Below are 18,334 nucleotides of genomic sequence, written 5' to 3'. Positions count from 1 at the left end.
TCCTCCTGGGTCGGCTCCCACTCCTCATTGCTGTGCAGGGAAAATTCTTCTTAGGGGTGGGGAAGGGGGGGATCGGGGCCGCTTGTCCCTGGACATCTCTGTTGCAAAAATAAAAATTATTTTTACAAATTTAACACACATTACATAATTACATGCAACCACACGTCATGCTCCTGGGACCCCGGTGCTCAAGCAGGACCAAAAACACAAAAAGAAAATGTGAAAAATTGAAAAAAACCTCAGCCAAACAAACCAAAACCCCCGTACAAGAATCCCTGCACATGCTGGAGGTCAACCAGTGCTAAAAAAGGAGCAAAAAAACATGTTTGGCAAACAAATTACAGCACATGTCGACCACATGGATGGTACCGACACGCTCAAAAGTCACCCCAAACAATCCAAAAAGCATCCCTGCACATGCTGGAGGTCAACCAGTGCTAAAGTAGGAGCAAAAAAAACGTGTTTTGGAAACAAACGACAGCACATGTCGGCCACATGGATGATACCGACACGCTCAAAGTCACCCCAAACAAGCCAAAAAGTACCTCCAGCATGTGCAGGGATGCACCAGTGCTAAAATAGGAGCAAAAAAACATGTTTTGGAAACAAACGACAGCACATGTCGGCCACATGGATGATACCGACATGCTCAAAGTCACCCCAAACAAGCCAAAAAGAATCCCTGCACATGCTGGAGGTCAACCAGTGCTAAAATAGGAGCAAAAAACATGTTTTGGAAACAAATGACAGCACATGTCGGCCACATGGATGATACCGACACGCTCAAAGTCACCCCAAACAAGCCAAAAAGTACCTCCAGCATGTGCAGGGATGCACCAGTGCTAAAGTAGGAGCAAAAAACATGTTTTGGAAACAAACGAAAGCACATGTCGGCCACATAGATGATACTGACACGCTCAAAGTCACCCCAAACAAGCCAAAAAGTACCTCCAGCATGTGCAGGGATGCACCAGTGCTAAAATAGGAGCAAAAAAAAGTTTTGGAAACAAACGACAGCACATGTCGGCCACATGGATGATACCGACACGCTCAAAAGTCACCCCAAACAAGCTAAAAAGCATCCCTGCACATGCTGGAGGTACACCAATGCAAAAGCATGACCCAAAAAAACATTTTATGAAAAAAAAAAAAACACGTGAAAAACTAGCCACAAATACAAAACTCAAAAAAAAAAAACATGCAGCGTTACAAGCAGGACCTGCAGCAATCCAAACAGGACCTTTATACACATACCTGCACACATATACATACCCCAAACACCCCAAAGCAACGCCACATGTACGCCTCATGGCACCTCCCCCCCACCACCCAAACATTACATACGGCTCTCATACCTCATCCAAAACAGTAGCCAAGCACTCAGAACAACACCCATACACTACACAAACACATACATGCAACACCAGACCACATGTGGTACTTACCTACAAATGTAGAAATCGCTCCAAAAACTACTCTCCTCCGGGGTAACAGGTATCCTGTCCGTCCTGTATTAAAGCCTGCTGGGTGCACAAACGATACCACAGCAAAAAACAACCAATTTGCTAGCTCTGCACCTCCACACCTCTCTGCAGGTTCACAAAATAGCTGCTGAGCACGCAGCAAACAAGCCCTATATAAGGCTCCAAACGGCGGGAAGTCGAATCCAGGACGCCCACTACTCGACGATTGGTCCGTTATTCGACAAGGGGAGTGTCGAATCCATTATGAATTGAATATGTCAAATTCATGGTCCCGGGTGGAGGGTTTCGGCTGTCAAGTAGTGTCGAATCCTAAAACGGTCGAAAAAAAGGCGCAATTCGTCTGGAATTGCATATACCCCATAGTGTGTAAAAGTCACCAATGCTCTGCTGATTCCATAGCTGAAGTATCTAAACTTTCCTCTGGCATTAATGTAAGCACAGAAACTGCGTGGTGGGATCTTAATGGAATGGGTTTTCATGGCCGAGCAGCCTCACTTCACCAAGTCCAATGCCAAGCGTTGGATGGAGTGGTGTAAAACATACAGACACTGGATTGTGGAGCACTGGAAACGTGTGCTGTGGAGTGATGAATCACGCTTCTCTGTTTGGCAGTCATATGGGTGAGTCTGGGTTTGGCGGATGCTGGGAGAACGTTACCTGCCTGGCTGTATTATGCCAACTGTGAAGTTTGGTGGAGGAGGGTTAATGGTATGGGGCTGTTTTTCAGGGTTTGGGCTCTGCGCCTTATCTTCAGTGAAGGACAATCTTAATGTTTCAGCATACAAAGGCATTTTGGACAATGCTATGCCTCCAACTTTGTGGCAACAATTTTGGGGAGGCCCTTTTCGATTCCATAATGACTGTGCCCCAGTGCACAAAGCAAGGACTATAAAGCATGGTTTGATGAGTTCGGTGTGGAAGAACTTGACTGGCCAGCACAGAGGCCTGACCTCAACCCCACTGAGCACCTATGGTATGAAATGGAAAAGAGATTGCAACCCAGACCTACTTGTCCAACATCAGTGCCTGACCTCATAAATGCTCTACAGAATGAATGGGCACAAATTCCCACAGAAACACTCCACCATTTTGTGGAAAGCCTTCCAAGAATAGTGCAAGCTGTTATACAGTAGCTGCAAAAGGGGGACCAACTCCATATAAAAGCATATGTATTTGAATACAATGTCATTACAGTCTCTGCTGGTGTAATGGTCAGGCGTCTGAATACTTTTGTTCATATAGAGCAGGGGTGGGGAACCTCATGCCCGCGGGCCGTATAAGGCCCGCAGAGCCACTTGATCCAGCCCAGCCAAATTCACCTAACCGTGGAGATGCCGGGAGCCCGCTGAGATTTTGTTGCTAGCGGGCGCCTGGCTTCTTCCCCTCAGCAGCAGTCGGAGGCAGGGGCTCACTCCTGAGCTCCGGCTTCGAGCTCTGGCAGTGTGCGTGTGCGGCTGTGCGGTGCTATGGGAGATATGTCATGACGTCTCTCCCAAAGTTCTGAGGAGCGGGTGGCCAAGCGGAAGACAACGGTCTGGAAGCAGTAGCGGGGCTGGTGAGTATTGTGGGTTTGTTTTTTTTCATTTAATGTGTGTGTTTAAGCGGCGCTACTAGAGGGCATATCTAATGGGGCATATTTAATGGGGCATATCTAATGGAGCATAACAACCGACTGGGAGCATATCTAATGGGGCATAACAAATGACTGGGGGCGTATGTACCTGTCTTTCTTCCTTGCTTGACTCCTTATTAAGAAGATCCATGGCAAATGGGACTGGAAGTAGCATGCTAAAATGCGTGGCGGTAGGAAATGGGGCGGGGTTGGCAAAACTTGCCTGGTCATGAACTATATGAATGATCCCCTCCCAGAGGAGTATGTGCCCATGGTGTTTGATCACCATGCAGCTAAGACTTATCCTGACTTTTCTGCATCAAATATATATTTCATATAATGTAATGTGTTACTAATTAAAGCTGCAAACATGCCCTAGTCAGCATGTGGCATGCCTAACATTACTACTGTGGGCAATATGTGTATATGCAGCACTACTACTGTGGGCATTATCTATAAGGGACACTACTGTGTGTCGTAACCTGAATTAGGGACACTACTATGTGGTGTAAATGAATCAGGGGCACTACTGTATGTGAATAACATTGTGCTACTGTGTGGCATAACTTGAATTGGGGGTACTATTGTATGGTCACACCACTTCCTTGAGAGACCACACCCCTTTTTGCCTAAGATGCACACTATTCCTTTAGCAAAAATGGAAGAGAGGGCGCAAATTTAGAGCTTGCAGGGAGGCGCCGTACACCCTAGCACCAGCCCTGGCAGAGCCAACGCAATGTGCTCAGCGAGCTCTGCAAAGCAGGAAGGTGCTGTGCTACAGAGGTGCTCTCCCTGCTCCACTGCTATCAACCGCTGCACCTGTCAAAGTGTGTATGACAGGCAGCGGTAGAGCAGTAGCATGTCGGCGCTTCAGCGCCGATCCCACGGCCGGGTCTCCTCTCCCCTCCCCAGAGCTACAGCGGTCATCCAGCGGCCGTGAACCTTGACCCCATAACGCTACCGTTCCATCGCAGCCAGGCTAGGGAATGACTCAGCGCCATCGGTGGGCACTGGTGAACTGCTGTGCTCATCATGAAATCCAGTGCTTTAGCACACCAAACCCATGATGAGAGAGCATTGCCACAATTGCCCCAGATAATGCTTCATCATCTATGAGGATCCAGCAGAGATCTCCTGCTCGTAAGAGTGGGAGAAGGGGGGGAGCTCACTTTTTTGCATTTCCTAGGAACCCCACTTTTTGCATATAGTTCAGGGGTGGCCCCTGGGTGGTAGATCTACTGTACAGTAACGTGCTGAAGGCATTACTTCTCCAGCTTTGCAAACATCAGTGCTCATTCCCATGCACCCCCAGGATGGCCTGTGCATTGTCTTTTTGTGGTTTATTTCCTAGGTCCAGGACCGTCATAAAGCACATTACTACTGTGGTCATTATGTGTGTAAGGGGCAGAACTACTGTGGGCATTATGTTTGCAAGCAGAACTACTACTGTGGGCATTATGTGTGTAAATGACACTACTACTGTGGGCATTATGTGTAAGGGACACAACTACTGTGGGCATTATGTGTGAAAGCGGAACTACTACTGTGGGTATTATTTGTAACTTGCACTACTACTGTGGGCATTATGTGTGGAAATGGCGCTACTGTTGTGAGCATGTATAAGGAGCATTATCACCAGGGTCAGATTTACCGCTAGGCAACCTTGGCGCATGCCTAGGGCCCGGCGGTACTAAGGGGCCCTTTGTCAGGCCCCCAAAATCTGGAAATAATTGCTGTATGTATTTAAATTATGCCTGATTAATGTCTGTCTGGTCAGCAATGGAGTTACTGACTAAGAGGATCATGGGTGCCTTCTAGCTCCTGTGCCTCGCCTGCCCTGCCTAATAACCAATGGGAACACGCACGGCCATCCCTTGTATGTGTACATATGACATTATGACATCACACAGCTCTCTGGCCAGCCTTGTCTCTCTCCTCCTGTGCCCGCCGTTGATGAGCATTAGGAGCACAAATTCTCCTCCTAGGATGCATGGCAAAAACTCACCAGAGGACCCAGCCTGTTTTTTTTTTCCTGTCAGTCAAAACAGCTGTACGTTAATTGCTAAATCTGATGATGCAAGGGAAACGAAGTGGGAGGGGAGTTGCATTAAATTAGTTTTCCATGAGGTATGTTGAGTCCCTGTATCTCCCCCTCAGCTTCTCTACCCTCACCCTCCCTGTAACCCTCCCTCAGCATCCCTGCCCTCATTCTCCCTGTAACTCCCCCTCAGCATCCCTGCTCTCACCCTCCATGTAACCCTCCCTCAGCATCCCTGTCCTCACCCTCCCTGTAACTCCCCCTCAGCATCCCTGCTCTCACCCTCCATGTAACCCTCCCTCAGCATCCCTGTCCTCACCCTCCCTGTAACTCCCCCTCAGTATCCCTGCCCTCACCCTCCTTGTAACTCCCCCTCAGCATCCCTGCCCTCACCCTCCCTGTAACTCCCCCTCAGTATCTCTGCCCTCACCCTCCTTGTAACTCCCCCTCAGCATCCCTGCCCTCACCCTCCCTATAACCCCCCTCAGCATCCCTGCCCTCACCCTCCCTGTAACCCTCCTCAACATCCCTGCGCTCACCCTCCCTGTAACTCCCCCCTCAGCATTCCTGCCCTCACCCTCCCTGTTACTCCCCCTCAGCATCCCTGCCCTCACCCTCCCTGTAGCTCCCCCTCAGCGTCCCTTCCCTCACCCTCCCTGCATCTCCCCCTCAGCATCCCTGCCCTCAGGCTCCCTTTTTCTCCACCCCAGCAACCCTGCACCCACCCTCCCTGTATCTCCCCCTCAGCGTTCCTGCCCTCAGCCTTCAAATGTGGGCATTATGTATAAGGGGCATTACCACTATGGGCATTATGTGTATAAGGGGGACTACTGTGGGTATTGTGTAAAAGGGTTACTACTGTGTTGTGTAACTTCAATAATGGGCACTAGTCTGTGCCGTAACGTGAATAAGTGATACTACTATGTGGTGTAATGTGAATCGGGGGCACTATGTGAGGTGTAATGTGAATAAGATTGTGCTACTGTGTGGCTTAATTTTAATTGGGGTACTGTTGTGTGGTAACACCCATTCATGTGAGACTACACCTCTTGTGCTGTCCCTTTACATAAGTATGGGAAGGAGTATGCACATTTATAGTTTGCAGGGGGCGCTGAACACTGTAGCACCGGCCCTGACTGAAGGTGTGCGGCTTTTGCATAATTTTGTAGTCTCTGCATATAAACAAGTCTCAGCGGCTGTACTTCAGCTACTACCTCTGCATTATCCCAGATGTTTAGTAGTAAAGTGCACAAACTGCATTATCCTGTTTAACTGAATAAAGTATCCTATACACAAGAGGAAATGTGCTGACAAATATTATCAAATACAAAAGTAGCTTTCTTACAATTAAAATGTAATTAAATACAAACCCCACCTTGTTTTTTAACTCTTTTATGAGCTATTTGGAATATATTTTGTTCTGAAAAAATTACAAATGTAAGTTAAAGTTTTGTGACTTGCTATAATATTTCCACATCACTATTGCACTAAGTACTACCTGCCAACACTCAGCCAAGCAGAAGTGGGTAGATAGTGGGCTGATAGCTTCCTCACTGCCAGCCCTCCGGTATCCGCAAGAATGATGCTTCCTCAAATGTGTTTCCAGGAAGTATTAACATCCACTTGTTCACTCACTGAGCTATGCACAAATCCAGCATGTACTGTATGTGCATGCTTTCTTCTGTACACATGAGCAGTACAAAAATACTTATCTAACTCTACAACAGACATGCTTTAAGAGAGCCCCATTTGTTTGCAGCACGTCACAGAGATGCATGCAGAATGTTTTTGAGATTAAATTGTAACTTCTATTATGTTTTCATATGATAAAACATGCTGGTTCATAGTTGCATACTGCTGCTAATTAGCACTGGCTGTCCCTGCGTTTTTAAAACTTGTTCCTAGAACTGTTTTCTACTGTATATTAATTAAGCATACAGCACTTTTTCTGCATCGTGGATGAATTCTGTACTATATATTTTAATTTGTAATTGAAGATTATGGAAGAACAGTATTTAAAATGCCAAAAAAAAGGGCCTAATTCAGGTGGTCATTCCAAGTTGTTCCCTCGCTGCCGATTTTCGCAGTGCAGCAATCAAGTGATAAAACGGCAAAAATGCGCAAGTGCATGGTACGCAGCGCGCATGCGCTAAGTACTTTCACACAAAACTTTGTAGATTTACACAAGCTCGAGCAACGTTTTTTCATCGCTCGAGTGATCGTAGTGTGATTGACAGGAAGTGGGTGTTTCTGGGCGGAAACTGGACGTTTTCAGGGAGTGTGCTAAAAAAAGCAGGCGTGCCAGGTAAAAACGCAGGAGTGGCTGGAGAAATGGGGGAGTGGATGGCCGAACGCAGGGCGTGTTTGTGACGTCAAACCAGGAACTAAACGGACTGAGGTGATCGCAGTCTAGGAGTAGGTCTGGAGCTACTCAGAAACTGCAGGGAATTATTTAGTAGCAGTTCTGCTAATCTTTCGTTCGCTATTCTGATAAGCTAAGATACACTCCCAGAGGGCGGCGGCCTAGCGTGTGCAATGCTGCTAAAAGCAGCTTGCGAGCGAACAACTTGGAATGAGGGCCTCAGATCTGATCGCAGCAGCAAATTTGTTAGCAGTTGGGCAAAACAAGGGGCCTAATTCAGACCTGATCGCTCGCTAGGGTTTTTTTGCACTGCTGTGAACAGATAGTCACCGCCCATAGGGGAGTGTACTTTCGCTTTGCAAGTGTGCAAATGCGTGTGTAGCAGAGCTATACGAACAGATCTTGTGCAGTCTCTGAGTAGGTCTGGACTTACTCAGCCGCTGCGATCACTTCAGCCTGTCCGGGTCCGGAACTGACGTCAGGAACCCTCCCTGCAAATGCTTGGACACGCCTGCGTTTTTCCAACCAGTGCCAGAAAATGGTCAGTTGCCACCCACAAACGCCTTCTTCCTGTCAATCTCCTTGTGATCGCCCGTTTGAATGGATTTTTCGCACAAACCCATCGCTGAGCGGCGACACGCCTGCGCATTGCGTGCATATGCATGCGCATTTCTGACCTGATCTCAGTGCTGCAAAAAACGCTAGTGAGCGATCAGGTCTGAATTACCCCCCATGTGCACAAAAGGGGGGTTGGGGAGGCAGATATAACATGTGCAGAGAGTTAGATTTGGGTGGGGTGTGTTCAATCTGAAATCTAAATTGCAGTGTAAAAATATAGCAGCCGGTATTTGCTCTGCTCAGAAACAAAATAACCCACCGAAGTCTAACTCTCTCTGCACATGTTATATCTGCCCCCTCCCCCCTGCAGTGCACATGGGGGGTCATTCCGACCCGATCGCTCGCTGCAGTTTATCACAGCGCAGCGATCGGGTCGGACCTGCGCTGTGCGATGCTTTAGTACTTGTGCGGGGGGGGGGGAGTCTGACATGCGGGGGCGGACTAGCCCTGTGCTGGGCGTTCCCCCGCATGTCAGGGAAGATGATCGTAGCTGTGCTAAATTTAGCACAGCTACAATCAACTCGGAATGACATCCATGGTTTTGCCCAACTGCTAACAACTTTGCTGCTGTGATCAGATCTGAATTACCTCCAATATTTGAACACTTGATGAGTAAGCATTTAATTATTGTAAGGTACTGATATTCCTCTCTTTAGTTAAACGCTTGACCTGCTTATCAGCTCAATGAATTTATTATTGGACACTGTAATTCACCAATAAATGACCACAGACTTTTCCATTACTGTTTATTGTCTCAGTTATGTGAGTGACACAGTAATAATGATTTTATTCATTTTATTAATAATATACTTTTCTGTATATCCATTTACTGTAGGTCAGCCGAGCACATCGATCACGGTTAGTACACACATTATTGTGTCCACATAGTAGACACATTAATGTAATTGATGATGATAATGGTGATGATGCAATACCAGTGGGGATCCGGTCTCTAGGTTGACAGTAACTAGGTCGACCACTATCAAGGTCGACCACTGTTGGTCGACAGTAACTAGGTCGACAGGGTTTCTAGGTCAACACGTTCTAGGTCGACATGAGTTTTTCACAATTTTTTTCTTTTTTTGAACCTTTTCATACTTAATGATCCATGTGAACTACAATTGGTAACGGTAACCTTGCCCGAAGCTCGTGAGCCATGCGAGGGGACACGGTGCACTAATTGGGGTTCCTGGTCACTCTACGAAGAAAACTACACAAAAAACCCATTAAAAACTCATGTTGACCTTTTGACCTGTCGACCTAGACCGTGTCGACCTAGAGACCCTGTCGACTTAGTTACTGTCGACCAATAGTGGTCGACCTAGTTACTATATATCTTCCATACCACACCCATACCAGTGATGTACTGGTACATGATAATATAAAGTTTGTTCAAACAGAAGGGTGAATAATGTCAGTAAGTTATGAGTCCTCTCCTTGTTGTGCTGTGCACTGATATTCTCTTTGTAGTACAGTCCAGTTATTATTTATACTTTACATCGGTGGGTGTAGTAGGGTATGCCGGCGGCCGGGCTCACTGCTAGAGACACACAACCAGCTTCCACACTGAGAAATAACATGTAAGGAAAGTGTGTGCAGGGCTGGCAAGAGCAATCCTGGTCCCCGGTACAACAATTTTCTGAGAGCCCCTGCCCCCACTAGAGGGGGTGTGACCACAGCATGCTGAGGGCATGGCCATTCCTCTTTGGGGGGGTGTCTAGCACATTAGAAGCAATCACTCACAGGAGCATGGCATGCCTCCCAGCCAGGGCAGTAGGGAGCCTGGTTGTGCTCAGGTACTTTTCAGGGGGCATGGACTTTTCACAGGAGGCGTGGACCTGGGTCCCCACTGGGTTCCACCTGGGCCCAGGTAATTTGAACCCCCCCCTCTCGATGCCACTGGGTGTGTGCCAAAACTCAGCAAAGATGGTTGCTGATCTGGATAAGTGTGCAATGCCCAGAGGATAGACGTTATGCTAAGTGTTGCTAGTAGCTGCATATTTTGAAATGCTTGAAATGCTATGTGGAATAACCATTGCTAGGGCAATGCAGGCCATCAGTTTCAAGATTGTGTAGGTTAAACAGCAAAATAGGGGTTATGCCTTGAGGGTCTATAAGTGATGTCGCCATATGAAGTGTGACGATATCACAGCTAGATCTGGGGAACGACACACTGCGACACTTATAACTTGCCTGGAAGTCAGACTTTGGTAACCTGTGTTTATATTTCATTTCAGGAGCCGCCTGAGATACACTACGCTGCTATTGATTTGAATAAAAACATTCCAAGAAAACAGCAGGTGCCGCACATTCTCTACTCATCTATTGTAAATGTAATGATATTAAATGGACATACAGTAGTGTAATCGTATAGAATGCTATATAGGCAGTTTCATTGTAAAACACAAGTTGGCAAATTAAAAGAGATGCCACACTTCATCAGCTATTCATAAGTGGAGCCCCTGGGTGTTAAATGCACAAAATACACCTATTGTATATGCCTATGCTATCTGTAACAGTGTGCCGTGTGCTCACTAGAACAGTGTATGCAGCCTTCCCTCTCCTCCAGCTCCTGTACATCTCTACGAGCCAGCGGATCTATGAACCCGTCAGTGAGCATCTAGTATTAGTATAAGCTCTCAGATCTGCTGGTACCGAAGATGCAGTAGCGATCCAGATTGTGTCCACCTGAATCAGGCCTTCAGTTCTCAGACTATTGCTATCCTCACAGCTGTGTCATCAGCTTTGAATAGAGACGAGTGAAAATAAATTTGTCCTGATGTTTTTAATTGGATGAATATGGGTTTTGGCTTTAGCAGAAGGGGACAGAGGTCTGAGTATGGCTAAAGCTGGGTACATACTGAGACGATATTGGCTTGATAGGCAATTTTTTCAACTGAATCAATACGACATATCGGGCATATAGTTCAGTGTGTATGCCCGATATGCGGGTGCCCATGGTCACCCGCATACCTGGTCAGCCATGTTGCATGGCCAAACAGGCAATATCGCATGCGACCTGGTGTATGCTAATGAAGGATGGATCAGTGATCTTTCCATCCTTCATTAGATCGTTCTGGTGTGTACCCAGGATCTGATATGTCATATAGGCTGGGTAAACATCATGTAGTGTGTACCCAGTTTAAGAAAATCAGCAAATTAATCAGATTTACCCGGGGTGCATTGCAAGTGAATTTATCGTCCATGTAGTTAATATTAGAACAATTTTGTTATATAGCACCTCCAGAGAATACACCATAAATGGTCATTGTGTTCCCCACATCCTAATACTTGCATGTCCAATATCCAAGGTGAAAGATAATTGCCAGGTACACACATTTGAGCGTAAATAATAAAGATATGACAATAGATCAAAGGCAACACAAAAGAGAGGCAAACCAAAAGTCCTCTGAATCACTGAAGATGGGGCCTCTTCTAGGGACAACTTTTCCTCCAGTGATAGATCATGAAAATAAACAAAAATAATACAATCTGTGGTATTGTCTATGTAAGTATTCCTCTTTAATTACAATAATGATCACAAATCCAAATGTAGCACAGATTCCAGCATACTGAAACTCACTTGTCGAGTGGGTAAGTTGGATACATAAAGGTTTCTTTCAGACACAAGGGGGTATTATTTACAAAGATTCGTGTTTTGGCCGTTTTGAAGGGTGTTTGAACTCGAATGGTATCGGGTGCATTTTACTGCAACTTTTTGAATCCTGATACGATCATTCACTAAGCTGCCGAGTTTTGCTCAATCGTTTTTTCCGATGTCGATGTGATTCGTAATATCAGTGTTTTACGGGAGTGATGAGTAAAACACTGCCTGAAAAAACACAAGGAATCCCGGCCGGATCTGTGAGATCCGTGCAGGGCTTCATTGTGTACCTTAAAAAGTTGTTTAAAGTCTAAAGAATTCTGAAAAAAATTGCGTGGGGTCCCCCCTCCTAAGCACAACCAGCCTCGGGCTCTTTGAGCCGGTCCTGGTTGAAAAAATATGGGGGAAAAAATGACAGGGGTTCCCCCATATTTAATCAGCCAGCACCGGGCTCTGCGCCTGGTCCTGGTTCCAAAAATACTGTTATGCACACCAGTGCCTGCAGGAATGTACTGGTGTTTAAACTGTTATGCACACCAGTGCCTGCAGGAATGTACTGGTAAAAACAAAAGAATCAGCTGCGCAAATTAGCAGGGAAAAAGATATTGAAAAGGAATTAGAGAGCCGATGTATAAATATGATAGATTTAATAACTAAAAATAATAATAGCTAAAATGTGACAATACACCAATAAAAATGAAAGCACACCTTGACTCAATGTATCAAATTCAATAGACACCAGCTGTGTCAGTTCTCTAGATAGAAAAGTCCACTGAAATTAAAGTCCAGCTGATGTTTAAAGCTGTGAGTGGTAATAGCCGCAGAGCTGGAGGCTGGAGGTACAGTGAATAACCATATGGATGAATGTCCCAAATATTCAGATTGCGGGTAAACTCGGTGTTGAACACAGTATAATACCTCTCCTTTTGTGGGCTGGTTCCAAAGCCGAGCGTCCTCGGCAAGGTGTCCTGCAGTGCCCACTGATGCGACTGCCGCAATGGAGAGGGAACCGTGAGTTCACTGGCGGAGAGCCGTATGATGATGTGAACGGCTGGAGGGAGAGACCCAAGTCCGCGGCTATTCAGAAATCTCTGTGGAGAGTATGAGGCGACTAGCGGGGAGAACAAACCCGCAGTTACTTCCAAGAACGGTTACCTTGGCAAGGTGTGCTGGAGGAGGCGTGGCCTAACGCGTTTCATCACGTGACCCGTGACTTTATCAAAGGAGTATACCAGTCTCAGCCCAAGTCAGTATTTAAAGCAGAGTGGCTAATCATGCAAAGGTGTTAGACATTTATAAAATCACTCTTAATTAGATACATCGGCTCTCATGAAATGATACAAATGTCCAGCTAGAAACACAATGTTTTGTAATTACTAAAATGTATCTACATAATTCATACAGATAAAATAAAATAAAACGCTCAAAAAATAATAACAATAATGCAATAATGATAATGAATAACAAAAGTAAAGAATAATAAATACATGGAGGAATATAACCAAGAGGCTCTAAAAGACAATAGTATTCAACCAAAGAATCCATAGCAGTCAGTGAACATGCTATGTAATTGGACACTGTATAGATGTAGAAGTGTACAAAAGAAAAATACAAAACACATAAAAAATTCATAAAAATATATATATATAGGAGAAACAATATCAGTCACAAGAATATAAATTAAATATCAATGAAAATATTAATCACGGTTCTGACTTGGGATCGAACCCAGGTAGCTTAGATCCCAGACAACAGTGGATAATACCAGTGCGCCACTGAGGCGTATACAAAAGTTTATCACTATTGAGGGAATATATTCATATTAGGAGGATCATTTAATAGCAGAAACCTCACAAATTTAGACATCATAACTGACACAGATTTAATAGAATTAGTGTCAAATGTGAGATTAAATAAAGGATTAGATAGGAGAAGGATAGTGCCTAACCACACAGCTTCTTAAGGATCGAATTCAATAGACTCATTTAACCCTTCTGGAGCAAGGGTTCTGAGTTTATGGATCCAGTAATTTTCCCTGAGACAGAGTTTTTTGTATCTGTCTCCCCCCCGTGCAGTGGGCAAGATAGTTTCAATGCCAATAAGGTGAATATTATCAGGATCCTTTTGATGGAATTCAGAGAAGTGTCGGGATACACTGTGAAAAGGGAAACCCTTTTGTATATTGCGTCGATGTTCTAAAAATCTAATCCTCAGTTTACGTGTAGTTCTTCCCACATAATGAAGATTGCAGTTACAGGTCAAAATGTATATTACATATGAACTGTTACAATTGATGAAGGACTTAATTTCAAATGTTGTCTGATCCAAAGAAGTGAAATTTTTGGAGTTGTTCTGAATGAAGGAGCACGTGATGCATTTGTTAGCGCCACATTTAAAGCACCCTTTTGTTCTTGTAAGCCATTGAGAAGTTTCTATCGAGGCAGTGGGTGCAACCAGTCCTCTTTTGTCTGTAAAATGACTGGGGGCTAAATGATGTTGTAAGTTATTAGATTTTTTGAAGATAACAAGTGGTGTCTCTTTTAATTCTGTTCTTAATGTTTGGTCTGTAAGTAATATGGGGTAATTAGTACGTATAATATTTCTAATTTTTGAAGAGGCAGTATTGTACTGTGATATGAAAGCTGGTTGGTTATCTTCAAATTTAAGACGTCTTGTTTTGTGAACTCATACTCATACAATTGATACATTACAAATTGTTAATACTCCCAACACTACGCAATTTTTAGAGAAGGATCAGAGGTATTACAAACCAAGACCTCCCTATCACATACAAAATCGGTACGAACAACTCAGGATCGACTCTCCAAAGAGAGCGAGAGAAGAAAGCATAGAGGATGCAGAGGAGGGCGCAAATTACAGGGAAAAAAAGCGAGATCTGAGAACTTATAGCAGACCCAAGTATTTAATCTGTCCTCGGTAAAAATTGGTAAACCTGAAACTTTATTATTAACTAAAGGTCTTAAATTCGCCCCCTCTAAACCTCCTGCCTTCTTTAAATTATTTGTAGAATTGAACACCTATGTACGTACCTTGGCACGCAAAAGATACTTTGCAACCAAAAAGTTGGCTCAACGAAAAATTGAGGGCACACCTATTATCCTAGATGAACATGATAGAACGGGTTTGGATATGTTGGAATCTCTACTCCTGGAGAGTGATTCATCAAATCAAACTGTACAGATTTATAGTCATGAACGTACCAGTGATCGTGGGTCACTATTCAGAAATAAATCCCAATTTTTCCCTCAACATCATAGGAGCCCTCCTATTGAGATCTTTTATAAAAAGACATTGGATGACATGAATAAGCTGTGTTCAAAAGCACGTAGGAAATTTAGATACAAACAGAATCTATCTGTCCAAGAGAGACTGGCCCTTCAGAGGTTGACTAATGACCCCTCCCTTGTCATCAAGCCTGCCGACAAGGGAGGGGCCATTGTCATTCAGGATACTAATGATTATCTCATCGAGGCATATAGACAACTGGATGACACCAGTATTTATACTAAATTATCTTCAAACCCCTCCTCGGATTTTCATAAATCCTTGATATTATTGGTACAAGCAGCGGCTGCTAAAGGCACCATAACGAGGGAAGAATCTAGATATCTGATACCAGCTCACCCCATCACTCCCACGTATTATCACCTGCCCAAGATTCACAAATCACTCACTGCACCTCCTGGGAGACCTATTATCTCTGGTGTAGGGTCCCTCACCTCCAATCTATCACATTTTGTTGATTATTTTTTACAGCCTCTTGCTTCCTCCCTTCCATCACATATACAAGACACTACCTTTTTCCTTAATGCAATCTCTAAAGTTGATTGGAAAAGTTCCTTTTTCTTTATGACCTGTGATGTACAGGCTCTATACTCTAATATTCCGCACCAGAAGGGCCTATCATCTATAGCAGATCTCCTTTTGAAGTCTAATTCGATTAAACCTGAGTTACAACAATTTATACTGGATTCTATTTCCTTTATATTATCTCATAATTATTTTACATTTAATAAGAATTATTATTTACAGATACTTGGGACGGCTATGGGGACTAGGTTCGCGCCAAGTTTCGCCAACCTTTACATGGGGACCTTTGAGGATACCCATGTGTGGGGGCGTGACTTTGGCGCGGACCTGGTCTATTATGGCCGGTACATAGACGATATGTTTTTAATTTTTGATGGTGATATTTCACTTTCTTCCAATATTGTTTCCTTGTTGAACACCTGTGAATTTAATTTAAACTTCACCAGCACTTCACACAGATCCACTATTACTTTCCTCGACATTGCATTGTCTATAGTTGATGGCAAAATTTCCACTAAAACATTTCGGAAAGAGGTCGATACCCTCAATTATTTACATTATAGTAGTTCGCATCATAAACCATGGTTAGATAATATTCCCTTTGGTCAGTTCAGGCGTATCAAACGCAATTGTAGTAACCCTTTAGATTACCACAAACAAGCAGATGAACTCTCTTTATCATTTAGAGAGAGAAGCTATCCTCTGGATCTGATTCAATTGGCTAGACAGAAGGCCAATCAATTGAATAGGAGTGACCTTCTTGTTCACAAAACAAGACGTCTTAAATTTGAAGATAACCAACCAGCTTTCATATCACAGTACAATACTGCCTCTTCAAAAATTAGAAATATTATACGTACTAATTACCCCATATTACTTACAGACCAAACATTAAGAACAGAATTAAAAGAGACACCACTTGTTATCTTCAAAAAATCTAATAACTTACAACATCATTTAGCCCCCAGTCATTTTACAGACAAAAGAGGACTGGTTGCACCCACTGCCTCGATAGAAACTTCTCAATGGCTTACAAGAACAAAAGGGTGCTTTAAATGTGGCGCTAACAAATGCATCACGTGCTCCTTCATTCAGAACAACTCCAAAAATTTCACTTCTTTGGATCAGACAACATTTGAAATTAAGTCCTTCATCAATTGTAACAGTTCATATGTAATATACATTTTGACCTGTAACTGCAATCTTCATTATGTGGGAAGAACTACACGTAAACTGAGGATTAGATTTTTAGAACATCGACGCAATATACAAAAGGGTTTCCCTTTTCACAGTGTATCCCGACACTTCTCTGAATTCCATCAAAAGGATCCTGATAATATTCACCTTATTGGCATTGAAACTATCTTGCCCACTGCACGGGGGGGAGACAGATACAAAAAACTCTGTCTCAGGGAAAATTACTGGATCCATAAACTCAGAACCCTTGCTCCAGAAGGGTTAAATGAGTCTATTGAATTCGATCCTTAAGAAGCTGTGTGGTTAGGCACTATCCTTCTCCTATCTAATCCTTTATTTAATCTCACATTTGACACTAATTCTATTAAATCTGTGTCAGTTATGATGTCTAAATTTGTGAGGTTTCTGCTATTAAATGATCCTCCTAATATGAATATATTCCCTCAATAGTGATAAACTTTTGTATACGCCTCAGTGGCGCACTGGTATTATCCACTGTTGTCTGGGATCTAAGCTACCTGGGTTCGATCCCAAGTCAGAACCGTGATTAATATTTTCATTGATATTTAATTTATATTCTTGTGACTGATATTGTTTCTCCTATATATATATATTTTTATGAATTTTTTATGTGTTTTGTATTTTTCTTTTGTACACTTCTACATCTATACAGTGTCCAATTACATAGCATGTTCACTGACTGCTATGGATTCTTTGGTTGAATACTATTGTCTTTTAGAGCCTCTTGGTTATATTCCTCCATGTATTTATTATTCTTTACTTTTGTTATTCATTATCATTATTGCATTATTGTTATTATTTTTTGAGCGTTTTATTTTATTTTATCTGTATGAATTATGTAGATACATTTTAGTAATTACAAAACATTGTGTTTCTAGCTGGACATTTGTATCATTTCATGAGAGACGATGTATCTAATTAAGAGTGATTTTATAAATGTCTAACACCTTTGCATGATTAGCCACTCTGCTTTAAATACTGACTTGGGCTGAGGCTGGTATACTCCTTTGATAAAGTCACGGGTCACGTGACGAAACGCGTTAGGCCACGCCTCCTCCAGCACACCTTGCCAAGATAACCGTTCTTGGAAGTAACTGCGGGTTTGTTCTCCCCGCTAGTCGCCTCATACTCTCCACAGAGATTTCTGAATAGCCGCGGACTTGGGTCTCTCCCTCCAGCCGTTCACATCATCATACGGCTCTCCTCCAGTGAACTCACGGTTCCCTCTCCATTGCGGCAGTCGCATCAGTGGGCACTGCAGGACACCTCGCCGAGGACGCTCGGCTTTGGAACCAGCCCACAAAAGGAGAGGTATTATACTGTGTTCAACACCGAGTTTACCCGCAATCTGAATATTTGGGACATTCATCCATATGGTTATTCACTGTACCTCCAGCCTCCAGCTCTGCGGCTATTACCACTCACAGCTTTAAACATCAGCTGGACTTTAATTTCAGTGGACTTTTCTATCTAGAGAACTGACACAGCTGGTGTCTATTGAATTTGATACATTGAGTCAAGGTGTGCTTTCATTTTTATTGGTGTATTGTCACATTTTAGCTATTAT

General features: G+C 43.7%; 1 protein-coding gene across 1 annotated transcript in view; it reads left to right on the top strand.

The window, feature by feature from the left end:
• Nucleotides 1–18,334, top strand: part of LOC134965206 (carcinoembryonic antigen-related cell adhesion molecule 21-like) — a 270,497-nt gene that overhangs the window by 95,635 nt on the left and 156,528 nt on the right. The window contains exon 6 of the mRNA XM_063941715.1: nucleotides 8,950–8,976. Coding sequence (XP_063797785.1) covers nucleotides 8,950–8,976 — 27 coding nt within the window. The remainder of the gene's footprint in view (nucleotides 1–8,949; nucleotides 8,977–18,334) is intronic.

This window comes from Pseudophryne corroboree, chromosome 10 (genome assembly GCF_028390025.1).
Source record: "Pseudophryne corroboree isolate aPseCor3 chromosome 10, aPseCor3.hap2, whole genome shotgun sequence".
Lineage (NCBI taxonomy): Eukaryota > Metazoa > Chordata > Amphibia > Anura > Myobatrachidae > Pseudophryne > Pseudophryne corroboree.
Note: the sequence above shows the minus strand (reverse complement) of the source record. Positions and strands in the feature narration are given on the sequence as shown.